This window comes from Meles meles, chromosome 18, assembly GCF_922984935.1.
Source record: "Meles meles chromosome 18, mMelMel3.1 paternal haplotype, whole genome shotgun sequence".
Lineage (NCBI taxonomy): Eukaryota > Metazoa > Chordata > Mammalia > Carnivora > Mustelidae > Meles > Meles meles.
Window position 1 is genome coordinate 50188 of NC_060083.1, and position 22947 is coordinate 73134.

The following is a 22947-nucleotide window of genomic DNA, read 5'->3' on the forward strand; positions in this document are numbered from 1 at the left end:
GACCAAACTGTAATTTAATCTGATCACACTTTACAAAGACCCCACACCGTTCCCCGGTTTAATCAGTGAGTCCTCGTCAGACACGTTTTCAGACTTTTGTCAAGAGACTCTGAACATAATAATCAAAAGGCAGCCCTGTAGCTTAACTGAAAATGCTTCTGGAAGAAAATGCATGAAGTCCGGCATTGATCTCATAAAAAAAAAGCCATTCCCAAGACTACAGAAGCGTAGCACACCAGAGGTCAGAAGCGCAAGAGCATCTCCTGAATTCGGTTCATTGTCGGTTCTATTTATGAAAAATCAACGTCCGCGTTACGAACTCTTCCGGACTTTGTTTTTCCTCTTTAAAGGCAACCGATATCAAACTTGAGATTCAAATCTTCCCAAAATCCCTGAAGTTAAACTATTTCTGTTCACAGTGAGTATCTCCTTTAAAAACTGTTCAGAGCGGGGAAAGGCGATACAGAAGACACATCAATGTTCGAGTAATTTAAAACAAAAGGTAGATTTAATGCAATCACAACATTAATCTGAGGATAAATAAATCCACAACAGACTTTGAAGTTTGGATTTTTCTCCTTTCGCGGCAGGGAGAATGGTTTTCTTAAAGCACACAGGACTGAAGGTGTCCAAACAAAATGTAATCTCTTAACGTCCGGGTCAAACAGGCTTGGTCCTCCCCGCTGCCCTCCTAACACTTGCCGCTGGCCAAGGTGATAAATTTCTCGCCTCTAACTCAGGATGGACGTGAGTTTCAAGAGTAACTAGATGGTTTGTTTCCAGAATCATCTTCTTGTGATCCCATGCTCTGTAAAGGAGAGAGACAATCCATTTATGTTTGCGCTAGTCAAAGGGTTCCCACCAGCCCCGAACAAGCACACTCACTCCTTCCCAAGGACAGTCACCCTGTGTGCAAATGAAGAGGCTGTAGTTTGCAAACGTCCAGACCGTAGTTTGAAAATGATCTCAGTGAATCTCTCTGTGAACTCAGTGACAAAAATTTTCAAGAACTTTGGGCAATTAAACATTTAACCTCAAATCAAGTTCACATTCCTGATGAGGAAATAGCTCTCCTTTTCTACCCAAGCCACTTCGATTTAATGACGGAAACCCTAGTCACCTTTTGTACGAACTGGGGGTTCACTGTGATCTCCTGGTCCATGGCCTTCAGTCGCTCATCCAGCTCAATGCACTTCAGCATCTGGTGAGAGACACGTTTGAAGGTGGTTAGTGAGTTCAGGTCCATTTACCTCTTTTAACCTCTAGTATTAATATGGGTCCTACAGGTTCACAGTCTCATGATCTGAAACACTGGGGCTACACAGGTTTTGGAACCAGAATTTTTTGAATGCAGAAAGTTAACAGAATATAAGTTCTACATATTAACGAACACCCCAGCAGGATCTAGGGAGGTGCCCCATAACCAAACACATTAATATTTTGTGCAGTGAAACCTAAAAATATGCCCACTAAGCAGAATAAAGACCATACATCATTTCGGGTGAAATTTGCCATCACACTGAGTTACCAAAAACCTTCAGTTTTCAGGGGCTTTTGGATTTTAAACTGCAAAAAACGGAGTGTGGAAGTATACTATGTTACTCTTCATTGCTTTTAGGCTTCTGAGATTTAATGTCAGACATAAGAAACACAGACTGCCCACACAGTCCCAACTCACGGCTTGAACCCAGAGGGGCACTCAGAGCAGCATGATCTCAAGAGCCGCAAAGAGGACCCTGCTCCAGCCCTCAGCTACTGCCTGGGAACGGTGGCATGGCCCTCCTCTCCCAGCCGCCCCGCTCCCTCCCACTTGGACCAGGAACCTCAGTGCACTTTCCTGCAGGAATGAGGCTCCACATCATAAATGGTGGTTGGTGTGAATAAAACTGTACCGATTTTAAGACCCTAAAATGTTTTAGTAGCTAAACTAGGCTCTGGTGAGCTGACGGGAAATCCAACCCACCATTTACTTAAAATCATACAATCTGGGAGAGGTTGAAGCAATGCCCGTTTCCAAAGTAACTTTTTAAGAACAAAGACGGACCTAGAAACTAGTTGGGAACTACTTGTAGTTAAAACTAAAATTGTCCTGGAGCGCAGTATTTCAAACACAGCATCTCAAACGTCGATCAACACAAACAAACAAATCAAAACCTGGCATTCGTATCTACCTCCTGGTCGATGTTATGAAGCATGGCTGGGTTATTATATTTTTCAGGGTTATCATGGAAACTGACCATACCATCCTTCTGATTAATACTTGCAAAAATTTCACCATCCTCTATCTGTAAAAAAAGAAATCAGGAAAGTAGTTTAGACCCAGATACTCTGCAGATCTACAGTGTTTCAATATAATCAGGGGAAAGGACAAAAAGCAATAAAATTGTATGTGTATTTTTAAGCACTATCTGTTCATTCAGTATTTACTGAACATCTACTATGTGCTTAGCACCATTATAGATGCTAAGGGGTAAAACACACACACACACACACACACACATCTGCGCTTGCAATTTTTTTATTGAGGTAAGTTTCACATAATATAAACTAACCATTTTATAAGTCAACAATTCAGGGGTTCCTGGGTGGTTCAGTGGGTTAAGTGTCTGCCTTCAGCTCAGGTCATGACCCCGGGTCCTGGGACTGAGCCCTGTGTCAGGCTCCTGCGTCAGTCTCCCTGCTCAGCAATCTGCTTCTCCTTCGTTCTCTCATTGCCAACCCCACCCCTGCCTGCCTACGGTCTCTCTCAAATGCATACATAAAATCTCTTAAAAAATAATAAAGTGAACAATACAGTATAATTTTTAATGTGTAACAATCACTTCTATCTAGTTCCAAAACATTTTCGTCACCCAAGAGGAAACCCTGTACCCATTGGAGCAGTGTCTCCTTCTCCCATCTTCTTTCGCTGCTCACAACCACCAGTCTTCTTGCGGCTCTGTGGATCTGCCTGCCCTGGACATCTCGTATCAGATACATGGACATATCATCCCAGAACCGCATGTGCTTCTTTTGTTTCCTGCATCACCCAGCACGGTGCTGGTAAAGGGCCTTGCCTCTTCAACTGTGAAACCCTAAGACATTTTCGTCTCACCCCACTATAAATTCTCTTCGGATCCTTCAGGAAAACTTTTCTGCTAATGCTGATTCCAAGGTAGTTTCAAGGTCTATGTTCTTTTATTTGCCTAAGTGACTGGGGATTTATTTGACTGGCCCTTAGAGCCAAATCCTGTCCAGGAAGTTAGATAGTGAGAAACCAGGAAGTCTCATAAAGGTATTATTAGGATTCTTAACACACTGCTCCACACTGTAGCTTTGGAAAGGGCAGATGCTACTTATGCAACGGCAACCAGGCCCACGTATACAACAGAATACATCACTCTCTGTGTGATCACACACAGCCGCCTCTTTAAAACGCGGGCGGACAATCATCCTATGATCTCACTGGTACGAGCATTTTGAGAAACAAGACAGAGGATCATAGGGGAAGGAGGGAAAACTAAAACAAGATGAAACTAAAGAAGGAGACAAACCATAGGAGACTCGTAATCTCTGGAAACAAACAGGGCTGCTGGGGAGTGGGTGGGAGGGAGGGTGGCTGGGTGGGGGACACAGGGCAGGGAACATGCTTTGGGGACCGTTGTGAATTATGTAAGACTGATGAGTCACCTGCACCCCGGAAGCAAATAATGCATTAGATATTAAAAATGAAACAAAATAAAAACAAAAACGTGGGTGGACTATACCCGAATGAAGCGCAAACCTAGGTTTACGACAGTAGTTCTTTTCATAGTAACCAGAACTAGAAACAACCCAAATGTCCAGTAATTAACGGGAAAGTATACTCACACAGTGAAATACTGTAGCCCTGAAAATGAAGGAAACGACATGCAACATTTCACTCATAATATCAAGCAAAAAAAGCCAGACCCAAACAAGTATGTCCTGGATGCGTCCTTTTGTATAAAGCTCAAAAACAAATACAAACTAGGATGTGAGAAGTCAGGGTAATACCTTTCTAGCCAGGGGCAGGGCTGGAAGCAGGAAGGACTGAGATGTTCCTGGGGTGCTGAAACAGTCTGCTTTCTGACCTAGGTGTTGCTTTCACTGATGTCTTCTCTTTGTGAAATGTGTTTGGCCACATATACACTGCAGTGTAACTTTTCTCTGTGCAGGCTGTATTTCAAAAAAATGTTTCCTTAAAAAAATCCCTAACATACAATCTGAATAGGCCAATATCTATTAAAGAAATTGATTCTGGGTCGGGGGGCGCCTGGGTGGCTCAGTGGGTTAAGCCTTCGGCTTAGGCCATGATCTCAGGGTCCTGGGATCGAGCCCCGCGTCGGGCTCTCTGCTCTGCAGGGAGCCTGCTGCTCCCTCTCTCTGCCTGCTGCTCCCCCTGCTTCTGCTCGCCATCTCTCACTGTGTCAGTAAGTAAATAAAAGCTTTAAAAAAAAAGAAATTGAATCAATAATTAATAACCTTCTAAAACAAAAGTACCAGACCCACAAGGACTCACTGGTGAATTCTACCGAATGATTAGGAAGAAATTATACCAATCTGCACCGTCGGTTTCAGAGGACAGAAGCAGAGGGAGTACTTCCCAACTCAACCTATGAGGCCGGCATTACCCTGATATTAAAACCAAAGACATTACAGGAAAAAAAAATGCAGACCAGTATCTCTCATGAACACACATGAAAAATCCTCAACAAAATAAAAGCAAATCTAACAATGCATCAAAAAGAACCATACACAACATCTTCCTAGGAACATCGCCAAAGGCAAGAGAAGCAAGGGCAAAAATGAACTATTGGGATTTCATCAAGATCGAAAGCTTTTGCACAGCAAAGGAAACCGTCAACAAAACCAAAAGACAACTGACAAAATGGGAGAAGACATTTGCAAACGACATATCAGATAAAGGGCTAGTGTCCAAAATCTATAAGGAACTTAGCAAACTCAACACCCAAAGAACAAACAATCCAATCAAGAAATGGGCAGAGGACATGAACAGACATTTCTGCAAAGAAGACATCCAGATGGCCAACAGACACATGAAAAAGGGCTCCACATCCCTCGGCATCAGGGAAACACAAATCAAAACCACAGTGAGGTATCACCTCGCACCAGTCAGAATGGCTAAAATTAACAAGCCAGGAAATGAGAGATGCTGGCGAGGATGCGGAGAAAGGGGAACCCTCCTACACTGTTGGTGGGAATGCAAGCTGGTGCAACCACTCTGGAAAACAGCATGGAGGTTCCTCAAAAAGTTGGAAATAGAACTACCCTATGACCCAGCAATTGCACTACTGGGTATTTACCCTGAATATACAAATGCAGTGATCCGAAGGGGCACGTGCACCCGAATGTTTATAGCAGCAATGTCTACAATAGCCAAACTATGGAAAGAACTAGATGTCCATCAACAGATGAATGGATAAAGAAGATGTGGAATATATACACAATGGAATACCATGCAGCCATCAAAAGAAATGAAATCTTGCCATTTGAGACGACCTGGATGGAACTAGAGGGTATCACACTTAGTGAAATAAGTCAATCAGAGAAAGACAATTATCATATGATCTCCCTGATATGAGGACGTGGAGATGCAACATGGGGGATTTGGGGGGTAGGAGAAGAATAAATGAAACAAGATGGGATTGGGAGAGAGACAAACCATAAATGACTCTTAATCGCACAAAACAAACTGGGGGTTGCTGGGGGGAGGTGGGGTTGGGAGAGGGGGAGGGGGGTTATGGACATTGGGGAGGGTATGTGCTATGGTGAGTGCTGTGAAGTGTGTAAACCTGGCGATTCACAGACCTGTACCCCTGGGGATAAAAATACATTGTATGTTTATATAAAAAAAAAAATTAAAAATTAAAAAAAAGAACTATCTAAATACTAAATGTAATGTGAATACAAAACTGAAAATGAAATGTCTTATGGTCCAAATGTCATGATATTGTTTTTGTATTTGGTCCTATAAAACCCAAGTACTATTGAGAAAAATATGAATTTGCAGCGATTGTTCCTCTAGAACTTTTTTAAAAAGTCTCTTGGATCTTGATCCTAACTGGGTTGTGTCAGTGTTTGGAAAGCTGTACTAATATGTGAAGAATGTCCGTGTCCATTCGATGTTTAGGAAATGTAATTTCAAAACTAAAGCCGTCTGTGATTAAATACAAATAATGCATGAAAAAGAATTAAGGAAGAGTTTGAGGCAAAACCTGAGAGGCTCAGATCTACTTACCCTGTTCCTCTGGGGTGCTCCACTAGTTGTACGGGATTCTGTCTCAAATCTGGGTGCTTCAGTGGAGGCCCTGTCAGGTGTTCCCCTAATAAAAGGCTGGGATTTGTTTTCTTTAGTGCTCGAGAGCTGTTAAGAGGTACCACCTGCACCTGGACACCGCCAGGCAGTTTCAGGATCCTTGAGTCAAGGCTCAAATATTCAAATGAACATGAGGCTTTTAAATTTGGGGTCGTTACTATAGTTTGTTTAGTTTAAAAACACACAAGAAAGTACACCAGTCAGTAGAATCAAAATATTTAAGTAAATGAAAGGCAAACATATGTACTAGGTAAGGGGGTAGACTCTACAGCTGATCTGCTTGGGTTCCCATCTCAGTTGGGCTCATTACTGACTTGTGCCCCAGTTTCTCAATTTTTAAAAAAGGGATCATAATAATATCTACCTTATAGAGGCCTCAAAGAATTTTTAAATTTATTAACAGCTGTTATGAGATCTAAATTTTGGGAGGCTTCTTAAATGAATATGAGGGTCCAGACAAGTACTTGGCATGGGATTAGTGGTCTTGTATTTATAACTATTTGTATCACCCCATTAATAAACTTTGTATTAAAACAAACAAAAAAAAAAGAATCATACAGGGGCACCTGGGTGGCTCAGTGGGTTAAGCCTCTGCCTTTGGCTTGGGTCATGATCTCAGGGTCCTGGGATCAAGCCCCGCATCGGACTCTCTGCTTGGCGGGGAGCCTGCTTCCTCCTCTCTCTCTCTGCCTGCCTCTCTGCCTGGCTGTGATCTCTGTCTGTCAGATAAATAAATAAAATCTTTAAAAAAAAAAAAAAAGAACCATACAGCACGGGGGCACCCGGGAGGCTTGTCAGTTGAGCATCCAAGTCTTGGTTTTGGCTCAGATCATGTTATCAGGGTCATGGTATTGATTCCTGCATGGGGCTCTGTGCTCAGCAGAGAGTCTCTCTTTCCCTCTCCCTCTGCCCCTACTCCTGCTCTTGCTCATTCTCTCACTCTCTAAATAAATCTTACATGATACACCACAATCAAGTGGGATTTCCCCAGACATGCAAGGCTGGATAAACATTCAAAAACCATCAATGTAATTCATCACATGAGCAAACTAAAGAGATTGTGATCGTATCAACAGGCGCAGAAAAAATATTTCATAAAATCCAAAAACCATTCATGATAAAAACTCAGTAAACTAAGAATAGAGGGGGAAGTCTTCCAAGTTCCTGAAGAGTATCTACAAAAACCCTACAGCTCACATCACATTTAATGGGGAGAAACTCAAAGCTTCTCCACAAAGACAGAACCAGGCAAGCACGTCCCCTCATACCACTCCTTTTCAACATCATACTGGAAGTTGAATAAGACGAAAAAAGGAAAGAAAAAAGTTGTGAAAGAAGAAATAAAATTGTCCTTGTTTATAGATAAGGTTGTTTATGTAGAAAATCTGAAAGCATCAACCAAAAAACCCTCCTGAACTAACAGGCAATTATAACAGGGGGGCAGGAGGCACGGTTAACACAGAAAAGTCAATCTCCCTCCTATATACTAGCAATAAATGAGCGAAACTGCCAATTAAAAATAATACAATTTAAAACCTGGAGCATCAAGCACTGTTTCTGTCCTGTGGGGTGGAATTTCTTCGGTAATGTTATGTATCGCCAAAAATGGCCTCCTCCTTGTGCGGAACCATCCGGCTATACTGAGCCAGTGCAGGCGTGCGGTCCCGTCCCCATCCCAGGTAACCACGTTAGGTTCCGGAAAAGAGCACAGGAGGAAAATTCAGGTGTCTGCTTATCTTTGCAATGTGACAGCACTTCGAACTGTACCACGGAAAGAGTCAGTGTGTCTTCTGCTGAGAAATGGTGGGGGAGAATGCTCGGTCCTTGACTGGAAGAGTGACATCAAGCAGTGGCTCACTGCAAACTCGTGTTGGATTCATTTGCCAGTCGTGCGGTTTGGTGGGGAAGTGAGCAGAAAAGGGTGTTAAGATTGAGGGGTCGGTCCAGGAGGGGGGACACTGGTCCATCCCCGCCTTAGGACAGGAGTTTGTTGCTGTGCTCTCAGCGGCATCTCCTTTGTCGAGACACAGTCAAGATGCGAAAATCAAATTGCAGTTCTCTTTATTTAAAAATTCTAACAGATACCCAAACTTTGAAAAAACTTTTAAAAAAATAAATAACAATACAATTTCCATTAGCATACTCCCCCTCCCCCAGTGAAGGACTTAAGAATAAATCTAATAAAATGTGTACAAGATCTAGGAGGAAATCAAAGGAAAAGGAAGGAAATCATAAGGACTAAATAGGTATTCCACGTGCACAAAGAGAAAGACTCCCAGTTATCAAGATGTCGGTTCCTCCCAATTTGGTTTAAAGATTCAACATGAGCCCAGTCCAAATCCCAGCAAGTCATTTTACGGATATCAACAAACTGAATCTCAAGTTTATGTGAAGGGGCAAAAGGCCCAGAAAATCAAAGGAGAAGAACAAGCGGGAGGACTGGTCCTACCTGACCTTGTAACTTACTGTAAAGCTGCAGAACCAAGGCAGTGTGGCCCGGGTGACAGAACAGATAAATGCATCAGTGGAACAGGACAGAGAGCCCAGGCCGCCGGGCTGGCTCAGTGGGTTGAGCCGCTGCATTCAGCTCAGGTCATGATCTCAGGGTGCTGGGATCGAGCCCCGCATGGGGCTCTCTGCTCAGCAGGGAACCTGCTTCCCTCCTTCTCTCTGCCTGCCTCTGCCTACTTGTGATCTCTGTCTGTCAAATAAATAAATAAAATCCTAAAAAAAAAAAGAATAGAGAGCCCAGAAATAGGCCTACGTAAACAGTCAAAAGATCTCTGGCAGAGAGCAAAGCCAAGAGAACAGAGCAAAGGTGGCCTTCCCCACGAGTGATACCGGAACAACTGGACATCCACGTGCAAAAACACACACCTTACATCCTTAACAAAAATTAATTCAAATGGGTCACAGATCTAAAGGTAAAATGCAGAACTGTAAAACTCCCAGAAGAAAATGTAGGAGAAAACCTAGATGATCTTGGGTGTGATGGTAACTTTTCAGATATAACGCTACTGACACAATTCGTGGAAGGAAGAACTGATCAGCTGGGCTCCACAAACGTGAAAAGTTTCTCTCTGAAAAACACAAGGTCAAGATGAGAAGACAGGCCGCAGACGGGGAGAAAACATTTGCAAAAGACACGTCTGACAAAGAATTGCTATACACAAATACACACAGAACTGGCGTAGTTGGCTCAGTCAGTGCAGCACGCAACTCCTGATCTCAGGGGTCGTGAGTTCGAGCCTCCCACTGGACACAGAGATTAGTTTAGAAAGAAAGAAAGAAACAAACAAACAAACAAAGAAACAAAGAACTCTTAAAACTCAACAAAAAACACAAATAGATTAAAAAATGGGCCAAAGACCCAAACAGATACCTTACCAAAGAAGGTACATCAAATGCTACTGAGGATGGGGGCCTGCCGGCCCTCTCTTTCCTTGCTGGCGGGAGTGCAAAATGGTGCTGCCACTTCGGAAGACAGTTGGGCAGTTCCTTACAAAACTAAACATAATCTTACCACATGACCCAGCAATCAGACTCGTTGGCATTTACCGAAGCGGCTGAAGACATACATCCACACAAAAACCTGACATGGATGTTTACAGCTGCTTTACTCAGAATCGCCGAACTTTGAGAGCAACCAAGATGTCCTTTGGGAGGTGAACGGATAAACTGTGCCACATCGAGTCAATGGAACAATACTCAGCACTAAAAGGAAATGAGCTATCAAGCCATGAAAAGACACTGAGGAACCTTCAATTTTGATACTAAATGGAATACGCCAATGTGGAAAGGCTACATACTGTAGGATCCCAACTACATGACATTCTGGAAAAAGGAAAACTGTGAAGACAATAAACAAGAGCAGTGGTTGCCAGGGGTGGGACGGAAAGGCAGCGCAGAGATTTCTCGGGCAGTAAACAGAGCTCTGCGTGACAGCACAACGACGGCTCCACGCACGTCGTTATGTGCTTGTCCAAACCTACAGAATGTCCACCTCCAAGAGTGCGCCTGGAGAGGTCCAGCAACTGTAACACACACGCCACTCCTGTGAGGGCTGCTGCTAACGGGGAAAGCTGTGAACGTGCAGGGCACATATGGGAAATCTCTACCTTCCCCCTCAATTTTGCTATGAACTTCAAACTGCACTAAAAAAATTATGTCTTATTTAAAAAAAGAAAAATCCCCGCCCTCATAGACTTTATACTCTAGAGCGAGTCTTGAGCTCACACCATCACTCAGCAGTATGGCTCCCCTGCGCAGGATCTCCGTCCGCTGGATGATGGTCCTCTACATTGCAGGATGGAGAGTGGCATCTCTGGTCTCTACCCACTCGACGTTAGCAGCCCTAACTGTGACAACCAAAATATCTTCAGACACTGGCAAATGTTCCTTGGCAGACAAAACACTCCTGGTTGATCCAGAGCCTATGAGGCTCTGTCTGGGTCGGTCACACAGGGTTCAAAACCCATCACTCTCCTTTGATCCTTCAAAGCATGTCCCTAGTTCGTGAGTCCTTGCAGGTGTCATACACACTCGTGCGTTTCTTCTCACCCACCCAAGAGTGAGTTTCCTGGGGGCACTCTGTGCACTCAGTCTGTATAAGCCCTGCGGGGTTTACTTAGCAAGGTGCTCTTGACAGGCACTCCAAGGTTGGTCATGTCAGACAGATTTTGTCTGTTTGGGATGCGTGTGTGTGCTCTGAGAACTGGGCTGAAGAAAAATACTTCAACATCTGTACGTTGCACTAGGGAAGTAAAATACTCCATTATCACAATGGAAAATAGTTTCTTTATGACCATTATTCTAATTCTCACATGGTAGCGCTCCTGAAATCAGAGGGGAGATCATTAGCGGAAAAATGTAAACTGCTGCCTTGCTGCACTCAAGATTTGCCTGACCTGGGCGGAGGATGCAAGTCTGGTTTGATGGGTCAGATCAGAGCCACTACAAAACCGAACAGGGAGGTGGACTATAATGTATCAACTTGCTGGGTCACCATGTACTTGTTTATTTGTTTTTAAAGATTTCATTTATTTTTTTATTTGAGAGACAGAGAGAGAGCATGAGCGGGGAGCGGGGGTAGAGGGAGAAGCAGACTCCCCACGGAGCAGGGAGCCTGACCTGGGGCTCAATCCCAGGACCCCAAGATCATAACCTGAAGGCAGACACTTAACCAACTGAGCCACCCAGGGGCCCTACCACGTACTCTTTTAAATGATGCTTATCCAAATTTGGGGAGTGGAGAGATGTAGCTGGGACGTTACCAGCAGGGATAACAGTAATATCTGATTTCTGAAGGCAGGTACTGAGATGGGGCCTGCTTTAGCCCCCTTTATTGCCGCCACCACTCTAAGTATGGTCATGATGGCCCACAAGGAGGGGGCTCCAGTCAGATCCCAGTCAACGACTGTCACCCTCTAGCTGAACAGGACATCCTTGATGAGGGCAGCAATGCCCCGCCCTACACAGGGGCACAAATTCACGACTCCCTCATGGATCAGCACGCTGAGCAGCACTGCTTTATGACGGTTGGTACATGCGAACTCTTTCACAAGTGTTTTAAAATTTTAACAGGACACTCCGTGTGTAGCATATCACGTATCAAATGAGTACGTAAGACTGGAAAACCCCATAGCTTTTAAGGAAGTAAACCAAAATGTCCAGAAGTGACTCTGACTTTTGGATGTCCCGCTCTTTCTCTTTTTTTTTAAAGATTTTATTTATTTATTTGATAGACAGAGATCACAAGTAGGCAGAGAGGCAGGCAGAGAGAGAGAGAGACAGAAGGAGGCTCCCTGCTGAGCAGAGAGCCTGATGTGGGACTCGATCCCAGGACCATGGGATCATGACCTGAGCTGAAGGCAGAGGCTTTAACCCACTGAGCCACCCAGGCGCCCCTCTTTTTTTTTTTTTAAGATTTTATTTATTTATTTGCCAGAGAGAGAGTGCACAAGCAGGGGGAGGGGCAGGCAGAGGATAAAGCAGGCTCCCTGTTGAGGGATCATGACCTGAGCTGAAGGCAGCCACTTAACCAACTGAACCACAGGCACCCTCTCTCTCTTTTTTAATATTTCCTATAATGAATATCTATGACTTCTTTTTTAAAGATTTTATTTATTTATTTGACAGAGAGAAATCACAACTAGGCAGAGAGGCAGGCAGAGAGAGAGGGGGAAGCAGGCTCCCCGCAGAGCAGAGATCCTGATGCGGGGCTCGATCCCAGGACCCTGGCATCATGACCTGAGCCGAAGGTAGAGGCTTTAACCCACTGAGCCACCCAGGCGCCCCTACCTATGACTTTTATAGGGAGAAAAATTCACTAATTCAGTTTTTAAAAGTGAAAACACACTCACCATGTGTAGGACATATTTCTCTGCCTCCTGAGGTCCAGATAACTGCACACGACTCGCCATATCTTGTAACGATAATGTTAAAAAGGTCTGAAATTCAGAAGTAGAATTAATCACAGGTAAAACAACTGAGGACACACACTTTATTAAATGTGTACAGAGCTCTAATCACTGAAAACCTGCTTCCCATGACTGTGCAAAGACATTTTTTGTTGTGAAGATGACTTGAAGTTGATGAAGCCTATGGTTGTGGTCATCAGTTTCCTAGAGGGGTCTTGACCTCCAGAAATGTGTCCTGCACACACTTCCCTCTGTGCCTGAGAGACGTACACACTTGTACACACTCGGTTATTTACTGCAGCACCGTGTGCGAGAGCAAAGGCCTAGAACCACTTAAATGTCCACCAACAGAGGGCAGGTTGGTACAGTCCAGTAAATTGCACCAACAGACTCCTACCCAGTTGTGAAAAAAAAAAAGAAAAAGCGAGGGTACTTCTCATGGACTGAAAGAGAATCTGAGATGATAATGTATACCATTAAACATAAAAAAGGAGGATGAATAGCATGCAAGGCGCACTGTGTAAACGAAGGGAAAGAGAGTGTGTGTATCTGTGAGAGAGGGTGGTGTGCGTGCGTGTGTGTTCTGAGCACAGACAAGCTCTAGAAGGCCACCCGAGAAACTGGTAATGCAGGTTGCAGAAAGAAGAGGGTTGGGCCAGGGTATGGGACCCGAACAGAGGTTTCTGTATCTTTGAATGCTGTATTGTAAATGTACTACCTATTAAATGTAACTGACAATATCGCAGTCATTCTTCAAAATTCAAAGCTAAAATGTGTAAACCACATGGCGGATTAGGAGGAAGTCAGTGTTGCCCTCTGCTCCACTGGGGACTGGAAAATGTCCCCTTTTGGGAACACATTAAAAGAGCTCTTTTTTAAGGAAAGCTGGCAATATTTACAGCAACGGTCTTCTCAGAGCAGAACATGTTAAAACCCTGAGGTGGAGAATCTGTAATAAGCCAATCTACATCTACTTTAAATCTACATTTATTTTAGCTCAGAGAGTAGCATCCAAGAAAAGGAAATTATTGTTAATTTTTAAAGAAGGACACAGCAGTTTCACCCAAGTGAAGACTAATTTCCTATATCCTTGCTTGGCCTACTTGCCTCCACGACTGTCCCCTCCTCACCACTCTCTGGCTTCTCCAGGTCCTCCCACTGCCATATCCTCCACCCAGAGCCCAGCAGCCCTCCCGCCACCAGGTCGCCACGCAACAGACACCCCTATTCTGGCTCCTTTGCCTCTTCGCCCCATCCCACGGCTGCGCGAAGACTCCCTGTCGGGAGGTAGAGGCAATCCTGTAGCTTGAAGCTGCTCTCCATTTCCTTTACCTATAAGCCTGGGCCTCTGGAGGTCACCTGAGATTTCATGTTTCTTCTGTACTTTTTTGTGCTGTTTCAACACTTGGTAATCAGCACGTTTCCTACCATCCGAAACCATGAGTTCACTTCCACTTTCCAACCAAACACGGTGGGACTGGCCTGCCGTCTGCGCGTAGCCCGTTCAGCTGCGCCCGAGTGGCAATGTCAGGGCGGTGCCGTGTCCGGGTAAGAAGTTCCAACAGAGGTCACACGGCCCGGTGGCGCCACGCCGGTCGCAGGGGACTCGTGTGCATCGTTAGTCCCACGCCCCCTGCCCATGGCACTGTTCCCCTCTCAGGCTACCTTTCTCTGCCTCCGCATGGAGCCGTATCTCCTACCTGTCTGCCTCGTCACCTGTTCCTCTTCTCAAATACCCTGCCCTAGCCCTGGAAGACCAAGAGGTATAAACCCAACTCTCTCTAAGTCATCAGTTGTGAGAGCTGCTGCTTAGGAGAGACGTCCTGCCACACTTTGTCCCCGTCTCTGCTTCCTCAGCCCTGAGGAGGAGGAGAGAAGAGGGGGAGGCCCCAGGGGAAGAGGAGAGGCTGTATGAGGGCGCCACTTGCCTCACCTTGGTCAGCCTCTGGATATTCTTCTTATAAAGAGAAGACAGGCACTGCTTCACCAGGCCCATGTTGTTGTCACGAGTAAACGTCTCGCTGTGCTTGTTCACCAGGTTGCGGAGTTCTGAGGGATTATTGGTTGAATAGACTTGGGCTAACTCGTGGTATGCATTGCTAAGAGGCTACAGGTTTAAAGGAAAAAACTGGATTAAAGCAGCAGAGATATACACTTCGTATAGGAAGCAAAGAAGACATGCTACTATGTTTTGACAAGTACATTCAATATCCTTCACTGTTCCCTAACAACTTAAAATTTACCCAAGGTGAATGCCTAGTTTTTATATGTGATTACACTGGGGGAAAAAAGAAGGCAGAATCTCCTAGCACTCTCAAATCTCTTGCACACTTTCTCACTCTCACACACACACACGCACACGCACACGCACACACCTCACCGGATCCAACAGGACCATCTGTTCTCCTTGGATAAGAGAAAAGAAGACAGAACAAGAGAACTAACAGCGGCGGAGGGCCTACTAAGACCCTGAGCTGCCTTAGGGATTTTACAGACATTATGCTCTATTTGAAATATTCAGAAATCGGGGCAGAGATCTGAGACAATGTGGGGTGGTCATGAGGGGCACAGGCGGAAACTGGGTTCAAACTTCTGTCTCTACTCTGAAGTCTGTGCTCTTTACCGAGAATGACAGCCTCATAAAAAAACTACTAATGCCTATGAATGACATCCTGCAGTCATGAAGACATCACTTTATAAAAACACTCTTACTGGGGCACCTGGGTAGCTCAGTGGGTTAAGTCTCTGCCTTCGGCTCAGGTCATGATCTCAGGGTCCTGGAATCGAGCCCCGCATCGGGCTCTCTGCTCAGCAGGGAGCCTGCTTCCCTCTCTCTCTGCCTGCCTCTCTGCCTACTTGTGATCTCTCTCTGTCAAATAAATAAATAAAATCTTTAAAAAACAACAACACTCTTGCTAAAATAGGCCAGCTCAAGGGCCACCTGAAGGGGCCATGTAGTTCTCCAAAACAATCTGAGAATGGCCACCCTAAACCTACACTGCCCATCACTCTTCCATGGGATTCGAGGAACCTCTCTTAACCACCTCTTCCCCCACCCCAATCTGTGACTGGCAGCCTAGAGCCCTAAGAACCACAGTAACTGTCTTTAGCAAAGAACACGGGGCTATCTTCGACAAGACAGCATAAAAATCTTCTCACTGGGAAGATTTTCTAACTGATATCCTGAAAGTTTGAGTTCTAGACAACAAAGAACAGGGTTAAAATTGTTATCCAAATGACTGTTTTTTTAAATAATTATTTTTAATGTGATTCCAAACCTGGGTCCTCAGTGAAAACAAAAGTTCAATGCACAGAACTTGTGGTTTTTCATATGGGGGCTCTAGAAAGATTTCCCACGCTTGGGCAGATTGAGTTCAATAAAATCAAAACCGCCTTTTTAGCAATTCTGCTAAACTGTAATGAAGAATAACAATGACAACAACAATAAAACAACCTTTAGAGAAGTCTAAACATCTATGGCAATAGTCACTCAAAGTTAAAGTTAGAAAACAAATTTCTAAGGAACATTCCAGCCCAGTCAGGTGATCAGAGGGCATACGGCTCCAGACAGTAAGTGTCTGCTATTAAGTTTATCAAAACTCTGCTAACTTGAAGTTGCCGGGAGAGCTGTGTCATTATGAAAGAAAATTACAGAATTAGGTATCATTATAATCTCCTTATAGACTTAACAAGCCACCTAAGTCCTCAACTCAGAACTCACCTTAATGAACCGACCCACGATTTGAGACGCATACTTTGGTAGCTGTTGCACTTTTCCAAGCAATATCAAGGACACGAGGATATACTTTTTATAGGATTCCAACATGATGTGGCTGACCGCCATGGCAGGAGTAGTTATAGCCTGAGCAACAGGAGAGAGAGCACAACACAGGAGAAAGGGCAATCAGCCACATGTATCACTTGAATTAAATAACAATTCTTCCATATCCCGTGGTTTTAATAGCATCTTTCTTGAGACAGGATTCTTACGCTGTAAAATGACCCTTTTCAGGTTTACTGTTTGTGGCTTTTGGTATATTCACCATGCTGTCCGACAGTTTATGACTGTTACGTAATTTCAGAACAATTCCGTCTCTCCAAAAAGAAACCCCACACTCCTTAACAGTCATTCCCTATTCTCTTCTCCTGCCAGCCCCAGGCAACCATCATTCTACTTTGTCTCTATGGATTTGCCATTCTGGACATTTCGTAGAAATGGCATCATAATAAATATTGGGGCTGTTGTGACTGGACCAGCTTCTTTCACTGGTTGTCAAGGCTCATCCATGTCGTAGCAGTTACCAGTGCCTCATTCCACTTGGTGGCTGAATCATACGCCACTGCATGGCTGGACACATTTTGGTTACTCTCCTCAGTTGATGGGCATCACCGCCTGGCCACTAATAGGGCAGCTGTGAACATCAGTGTACAGATTCTGGTGGAAACCCTTGTCTTCGCTTCCCTCAGGTATATTCCTAAGAGTGGAATTGTTGGGTCGTGGTGGTAACTCTAGGTTTAACATTCTGAGGAACTCCGGCCTGTTTTCCATGGTGGCCGCACCATTTTACACTCCCATGGGCAGTTATGAGGCTCCCAAATTCCCCACCTGCTGGTCACCACTGGTTACTGTTGGCTGTCTCTTTTTCATTCTAGCCATCCTACTGGGTGTGAACTGATGCCACACTGTGGATTTGATTTGCATTTCCTTGACCACTAGCAATGGTGAGTATCTTTTCATGCGCCTATTGGTCGTGTATCACCTTTGGAAAAATGCCTATTCAAATCCATTGACCATTTTTAAATGTTTTCTTTTTTTTTTTTTATTGTTGGGTCGTAAGAGGTCTTTGTAATGTTCTGGCTGCAAGTCTCTTATCAGAAATGGGATCTGCAAATATCTTCTCCCATTCTGTGGCTGCCTTTCCACTTCGTTTCGCCCGGATTTAGGAAGGTCTGGGAGAAGTGAAAACTATCATACCCAAGTCAGTGCAAATATTCCAAATCAAAACCCAAACCACTGAGCCTGTGAGGGACTTGAGATTCTGCAGAAACACTCACAGACGCGCACACAGGTACACGTGCAAGCACTCCTGCCACAACGCGGCTCTGACGGTGAAACAGCACAATCAACGGCCATTCCCGCCAATCGAGGACTCGTCAGTCAAGTAGGTCAACGTGTGACGTGGCGTGGGAGTGCAGCTGCTTTCACTTCCTGCTTCTATGATGCTGCATGATCTGATTTTTCTCCAGTAAGGGCATCTTCCTTTTGGAATTTTCTTAAGCAGTAAAAAAATCTGTGCCACCTTCCGAAACTAAGGTACTAATGCCATCTATAGCCGCCGGTGTGCTATTCCACAGCTGCGTGAAGCAGATGAACACTAGACAATGTTTGTCGCTCGCGCAGAATCTGGGTATAAACATGCTTTCAGCGAAAAGGCGGCTATCTATATCAGAAATGTTTTGTTTTTAACATTTTAACTACTTGTGATAGCGCTTCTTTCCCAAGTGCACGACTTACTTGCCTGCCTTTTTAAGGCCCTCATCATCCTGGTATTTCTGGCTCATCAGTATGTTATCAGCTACCATACTGGGCTGTAAAATGATCATCCACTCAGTGGCTGCAAAGTGTCTTTATCATTTTGGGAAGAACTCAAACTTTTGACTCTGTACTCTGAAACTCTAAAAGAGAAGTCACCTTGAAGATTTTACCTGACCAGACGTCATTCTTTTGAATAAGCTCTATATCCACCATGGAGCTTGAACTCAAGACCCCGAGATTAAGAGTGGCACGTCCTACTGACTGAGCCAGCCAGCTGCCCCTGACAACACACATCCTTTAATGACACCATCTCTGCCCAACAGCGCCTTCTGGTGACTCTTCCCTCAGTCCCCTTAAGTGTTTATCGACCCCCCACGCACTGAGGCAATGTTCCGTCAGAGACGCATGCCACGCACACCTATTTGTTAACGTTTCAACTAAATTGTGAGTTCCTTTATCCTTTATTACCTTAATATGTGCTATGAATATAATAAGAAGTATAAACTTCTGACAATTTCTTAAAATACTAGTATTGGCCAATGTTATGTCTCTTTCTCAGAATCTAAAAAATTCTACCAAATTCTGTAATGTATCTCATTGCACAGACCAGTAGCCATTATAAAGACACAAAGCAGGAAAAGGTTTTCCACATAAGAATGTTTTACTTATGGGGCGCCTGGGTGGCTCAGTGGGTTAAAGCCTCTGCCTTTGGGCTCCGGTCATGATCCCAGGGTCCTGGGATTGATCCCTGCATCAAGTTCTCTGCTCAGTGGGGAGCCTGCTTCCCCCTCTCTCTCTGCCTACTTGTGGTCTCTGTCAAATAAATAAATAAAACCTTAAAAAAAAAGAGTATGCTTTACTTATGAAAATAAATAAAACTCAACAGAACACCACACACAGTTTAGAACAAGAAGACACTTCAGAGATCATTCAGTTCGCTCTCTCCCCTTTCTGCAAAGCTATAAGGGTCGGGTGATGTACAGAACTTAACCCAAATGGGACAGGGTACGAACGGCAAGCCTCTATCAGACCCCACGCAGCAGAACTCCTCCCTCCGCTGCCCCTGCCCTTCAACTTAAGGAACCGTTTACCGCTGTTTACTTGAAGACAGAGAAACAGTGTTTGAAAGGACCTCCACCCGAAACTCAGAGGCCCAAGGTCAATCCACCGCAGCTGTACACATCTCTGAGCGCACAAGTTCAACATAGCCTCGGGGCATTTAGAGAGATGATTACCTGTTCATAAAAGTACAGCGCTCTTTCGAAGTTCTTCAGCCCAGTGTAGATCATCCCTCCGTAATAATAGTAACATAAAAAGTGCTTTGCATCATAGGCTCCATTCTCTTTACAGATATCCATCATGTCCACATCAAGGTATGGAAGGGCAGGCTTAAAGCATTTTGCCAGCAAACAAAGCTGTGAAAAATTTTATATTATATCATCATTTTAATTGTACTTGGCATGCTTTAGCAGAAGGAGCAAATTCATAGATTCCAGAAAGATCAAGAAAATATTTTAAACCATTTTACTGATTAAAAATCTTCTAATTGTTGACATAGTACCCCATTTTCTTAAGCATTCAGTATAAAATAGCATTTCTTTATACAAGGATGAAGCAGCTTTGAGATAAAGTCCTCCACAGAGGAATGGAAGCAGCTGTTAATAGCCCACCTAGCACCCATTCTGTTCACAGATGCCCAGACAAGTGAGCCCTTTTTCTCTTTGAAGAGAAGAGAAAGAGATCAGTATGGAATGATAAAAATGGAAGTTTCTCTTCAATTATTTCTTTTCAACTGCTGAATCCTGCAGGTAAGTAGAGAGAATTGCTCAACTCGAACTCAAGAAGGCAAGCACACGGCAACGTCCTGTGACTGCGTGATGCCAGCACAAGGGCGGGTCTAGGTGTAGACACAGAGCTGTGCGTTTAGGACCAGTGCACTCTACTGTGTGTACGTGATCCCTCAATCACCATGGGCTTTTAACAGCTAAAAAGTAAAGAAAAGGAAAGCACCTTGATGTGATACTAGACCACGTGTGTGGAATAATCCGTGGACCATGTTATTAAAGACACAATCTACACCCCATGAGGCTGGTTGAAACGCCCCTACCCTGGGTCTTATGGAATACTCTAAAGCTGTAAAGCACTGAAGTGGAGTCCTCTCTAAGACACAGTGAGCAGAAAAAAGACAAGAGTTCATACAGATCATTGCTATTTGTGTGAAAAAAAAATGAGAGAAAAAGTGCACGCATTTGCTTATATGTGCACAAAATATCTTTGGAAGGATACACAAAAAACTAACACGGATTTCCTCTGCAGAGAAGAGATGGGTGGCTAGTGAGCAGGGTGGCAGGAAGACTTCATTCCACATCTTCCCTTTTGCCTTCTGGGCTTGTAACCACACAAAATAAAATGAGTAACACTTCAAGGTGCAAGCAGTTATCTGTATTTGTTCTCAGGGTCCATTATTCCTTAAAAAGAAAATGACTTGGAACATTCTTAACTACGTTAAGAATGTTATTGGGTTAACATCAAACCCAATAATGACTCAGTTTCCTCACATCACAAACCTAATGGCTGAGCCCCATTCTACAGTGTGTGTTCAGCAGCCGCCAGCTGAAAATTCCCTTCCTAACAACGTTAGTATATTTTTCAACTTCTAGAACCTATCACAGTCTCCACCAATAATGCTCCGTGTCCAACCTCCCACCTCTGCCTCAGGGTGACTCACACTCCGCGGCAGCTCACCTGGCAGAGATCGGCGTGTACTGAGGTCAGCTGGTTTGTGTTCATCTGCATCTTGTCTATGGCTTGCTTTAGGATGCCAACTCCTCGCAGGGGCTGTCAGAAACGACATCTCTTTCAGATAAGTTCTCAAAGATGGCAGCACATTGGATCTTATGTTGTCACTTACAAATAAAAAATAACACTAATTGATAGGTTCCTTTAAATAACAATATGAGGTTTCCATACTCTTTCAGGAAATTTCTGTCCATAGTCAATCAGAAAACATTTTCTTAAGCTGTTTCTTACGCCATTTTAGAGTAATTCGGCACCATTTTTTAAATCATAAAGCTTTTTTTTTTTCAACGCAGAGCAATAATCAAAAGCAGTATTACCAAAAAAAAGGAGTATTACTTTATCAACAGTTCATTTGAAACAAACAAACAAAAAAATCCAAATTATTTACCATAAAGAGCCTATGCTTAGTAAACTTAGCTGTGGAGAAAGATGTTGGCATCTTCCCACAAGGCAGTCTAGGGATCAGCCCAACACCACCATCTCTTACCTGATAATAAATTCCTATTGAAACTGATACCATAACTTATGAACAGACCGTTTCCTGCCTTGATTATAAATAACAAGACCGAGTTTCAAGTGAGGTAGTCAGTTTCTGGACAAGCGATGTGACTTTAAAAATCACTAAATAACTTATGTGGGGTTTTCAATAAAGACTTTTTTTTTTTTTTAACCATTTCTTTCAAACCACAATTTAATATTCTGACAAAACACCAAATGGTTCTTTCTGTCTTATCTCCTTCCAAGCACTATCTGAAAGTTCAATTTCAAATAATAATTTAAAAGAAAAAAAAAAAACCCAAATGAAAACTTGTGAGTATCAAGAAGTCAAATAAGGAACAGAGAACTGTTTCAGATTAAAGCAGATGAAAGAGACAGGACAACCCAATGCAATTCATGATCTGAGATTTTCTTTTGTTGTAAAGGACATTAGGGAAACCAGCAGCAAAATCAGTAGATTTGTTTAAAGGATCCTGATAGTGATCACTGTATTCTGGTTATATAAGAGAATGTCCTAATTTTTAGGAAACAGTCATTGAAGTATTTAGAGTAAGTGGCAATGTATCTGCAATTTTCTTTCCAATGGCTCAAAAAAAAAAAAAAAAAAAAAAAAAAAAAAAAAACAAACCCAGAGAGAGAAAAGGTAAGTGCGGTAAAATAATATTAACATCTGGAGAATCCGGGTGAAAGGTACATGGGGATTCTTCATATTATTCCTGCCACTTTTTGTAAAGCTAAAATGTCATAACCAAAAGTTAAGAGTTCTAGCAAACAAACAAAACCCCAGTATATTACAACAAAATGGGGGCTAGGATAGTAATTCCAGAAACATCCACCAGCAGCAGTAGGCTGCCCTGAGGCACTCCTCCTCCCTGGGTCTCAGAGCCTCACCCAATGAAGGAGCTAGCTGTCCCCACAGCCAATGCTTGGCTACTACATACGTTTGCCAGGGTGCTCAGTACTAAGCTGGAACTTTAACAATTCAGTTCACCGTGTAAGTTAGATCTTATCAGAGGGCGCCTGGGTGGCTCAGTGGGTTAAGCCTCTGCCTTTGGCTCAGGTCATGATCTCAGGGTCCTGGGATCGAGCCCCACATTAGGCTCTCTGCTCAGCAGGGAGCCTGCTTCCTCCTCTCTCTCTGCCTGCCTCTCTGCCTACTTGTGATCTGTCTGTCAAATAAATAAATAAAATCTTAAAAAAAAAAAAAGTAACCAGAAATACTTGAATAACATTGCTTACCTGTTTCCTTTCCACAAGTGCGTTTGTCAGCTGATGGCAAAGCCCAGCAACTAGAGACAGCAATGACAAAATGTTGACAACATCAACGGCTAGTCAGGCAAAATGCATTCGGTGGGAAA

General features: G+C 43.7%; 1 protein-coding gene across 2 annotated transcripts in view; it reads right to left on the minus strand.

The window, feature by feature from the left end:
• Positions 1–486: 486 nt before the first annotated feature.
• The window catches only part of COPS3 (COP9 signalosome subunit 3), a 28149-nt gene continuing 5688 nt past the window's right edge, over positions 487–22947 (minus strand). For both annotated transcript variants that reach the window (XM_045985185.1, XM_045985186.1), the window contains 9 exons: positions 22829–22878; positions 21038–21130; positions 19528–19707; positions 16478–16618; positions 14690–14863; positions 12700–12786; positions 2172–2285; positions 1121–1201; positions 487–808 (listed from right to left, as the gene is read on the minus strand). In XM_045985185.1, coding sequence (XP_045841141.1) covers positions 755–808; positions 1121–1201; positions 2172–2285; positions 12700–12786; positions 14690–14863; positions 16478–16618; positions 19528–19707; positions 21038–21130; positions 22829–22878 — 974 coding nt within the window. In that variant the 3' untranslated portion in view covers positions 487–754. The remainder of the gene's footprint in view (positions 809–1120; positions 1202–2171; positions 2286–12699; positions 12787–14689; positions 14864–16477; positions 16619–19527; positions 19708–21037; positions 21131–22828; positions 22879–22947) is intronic.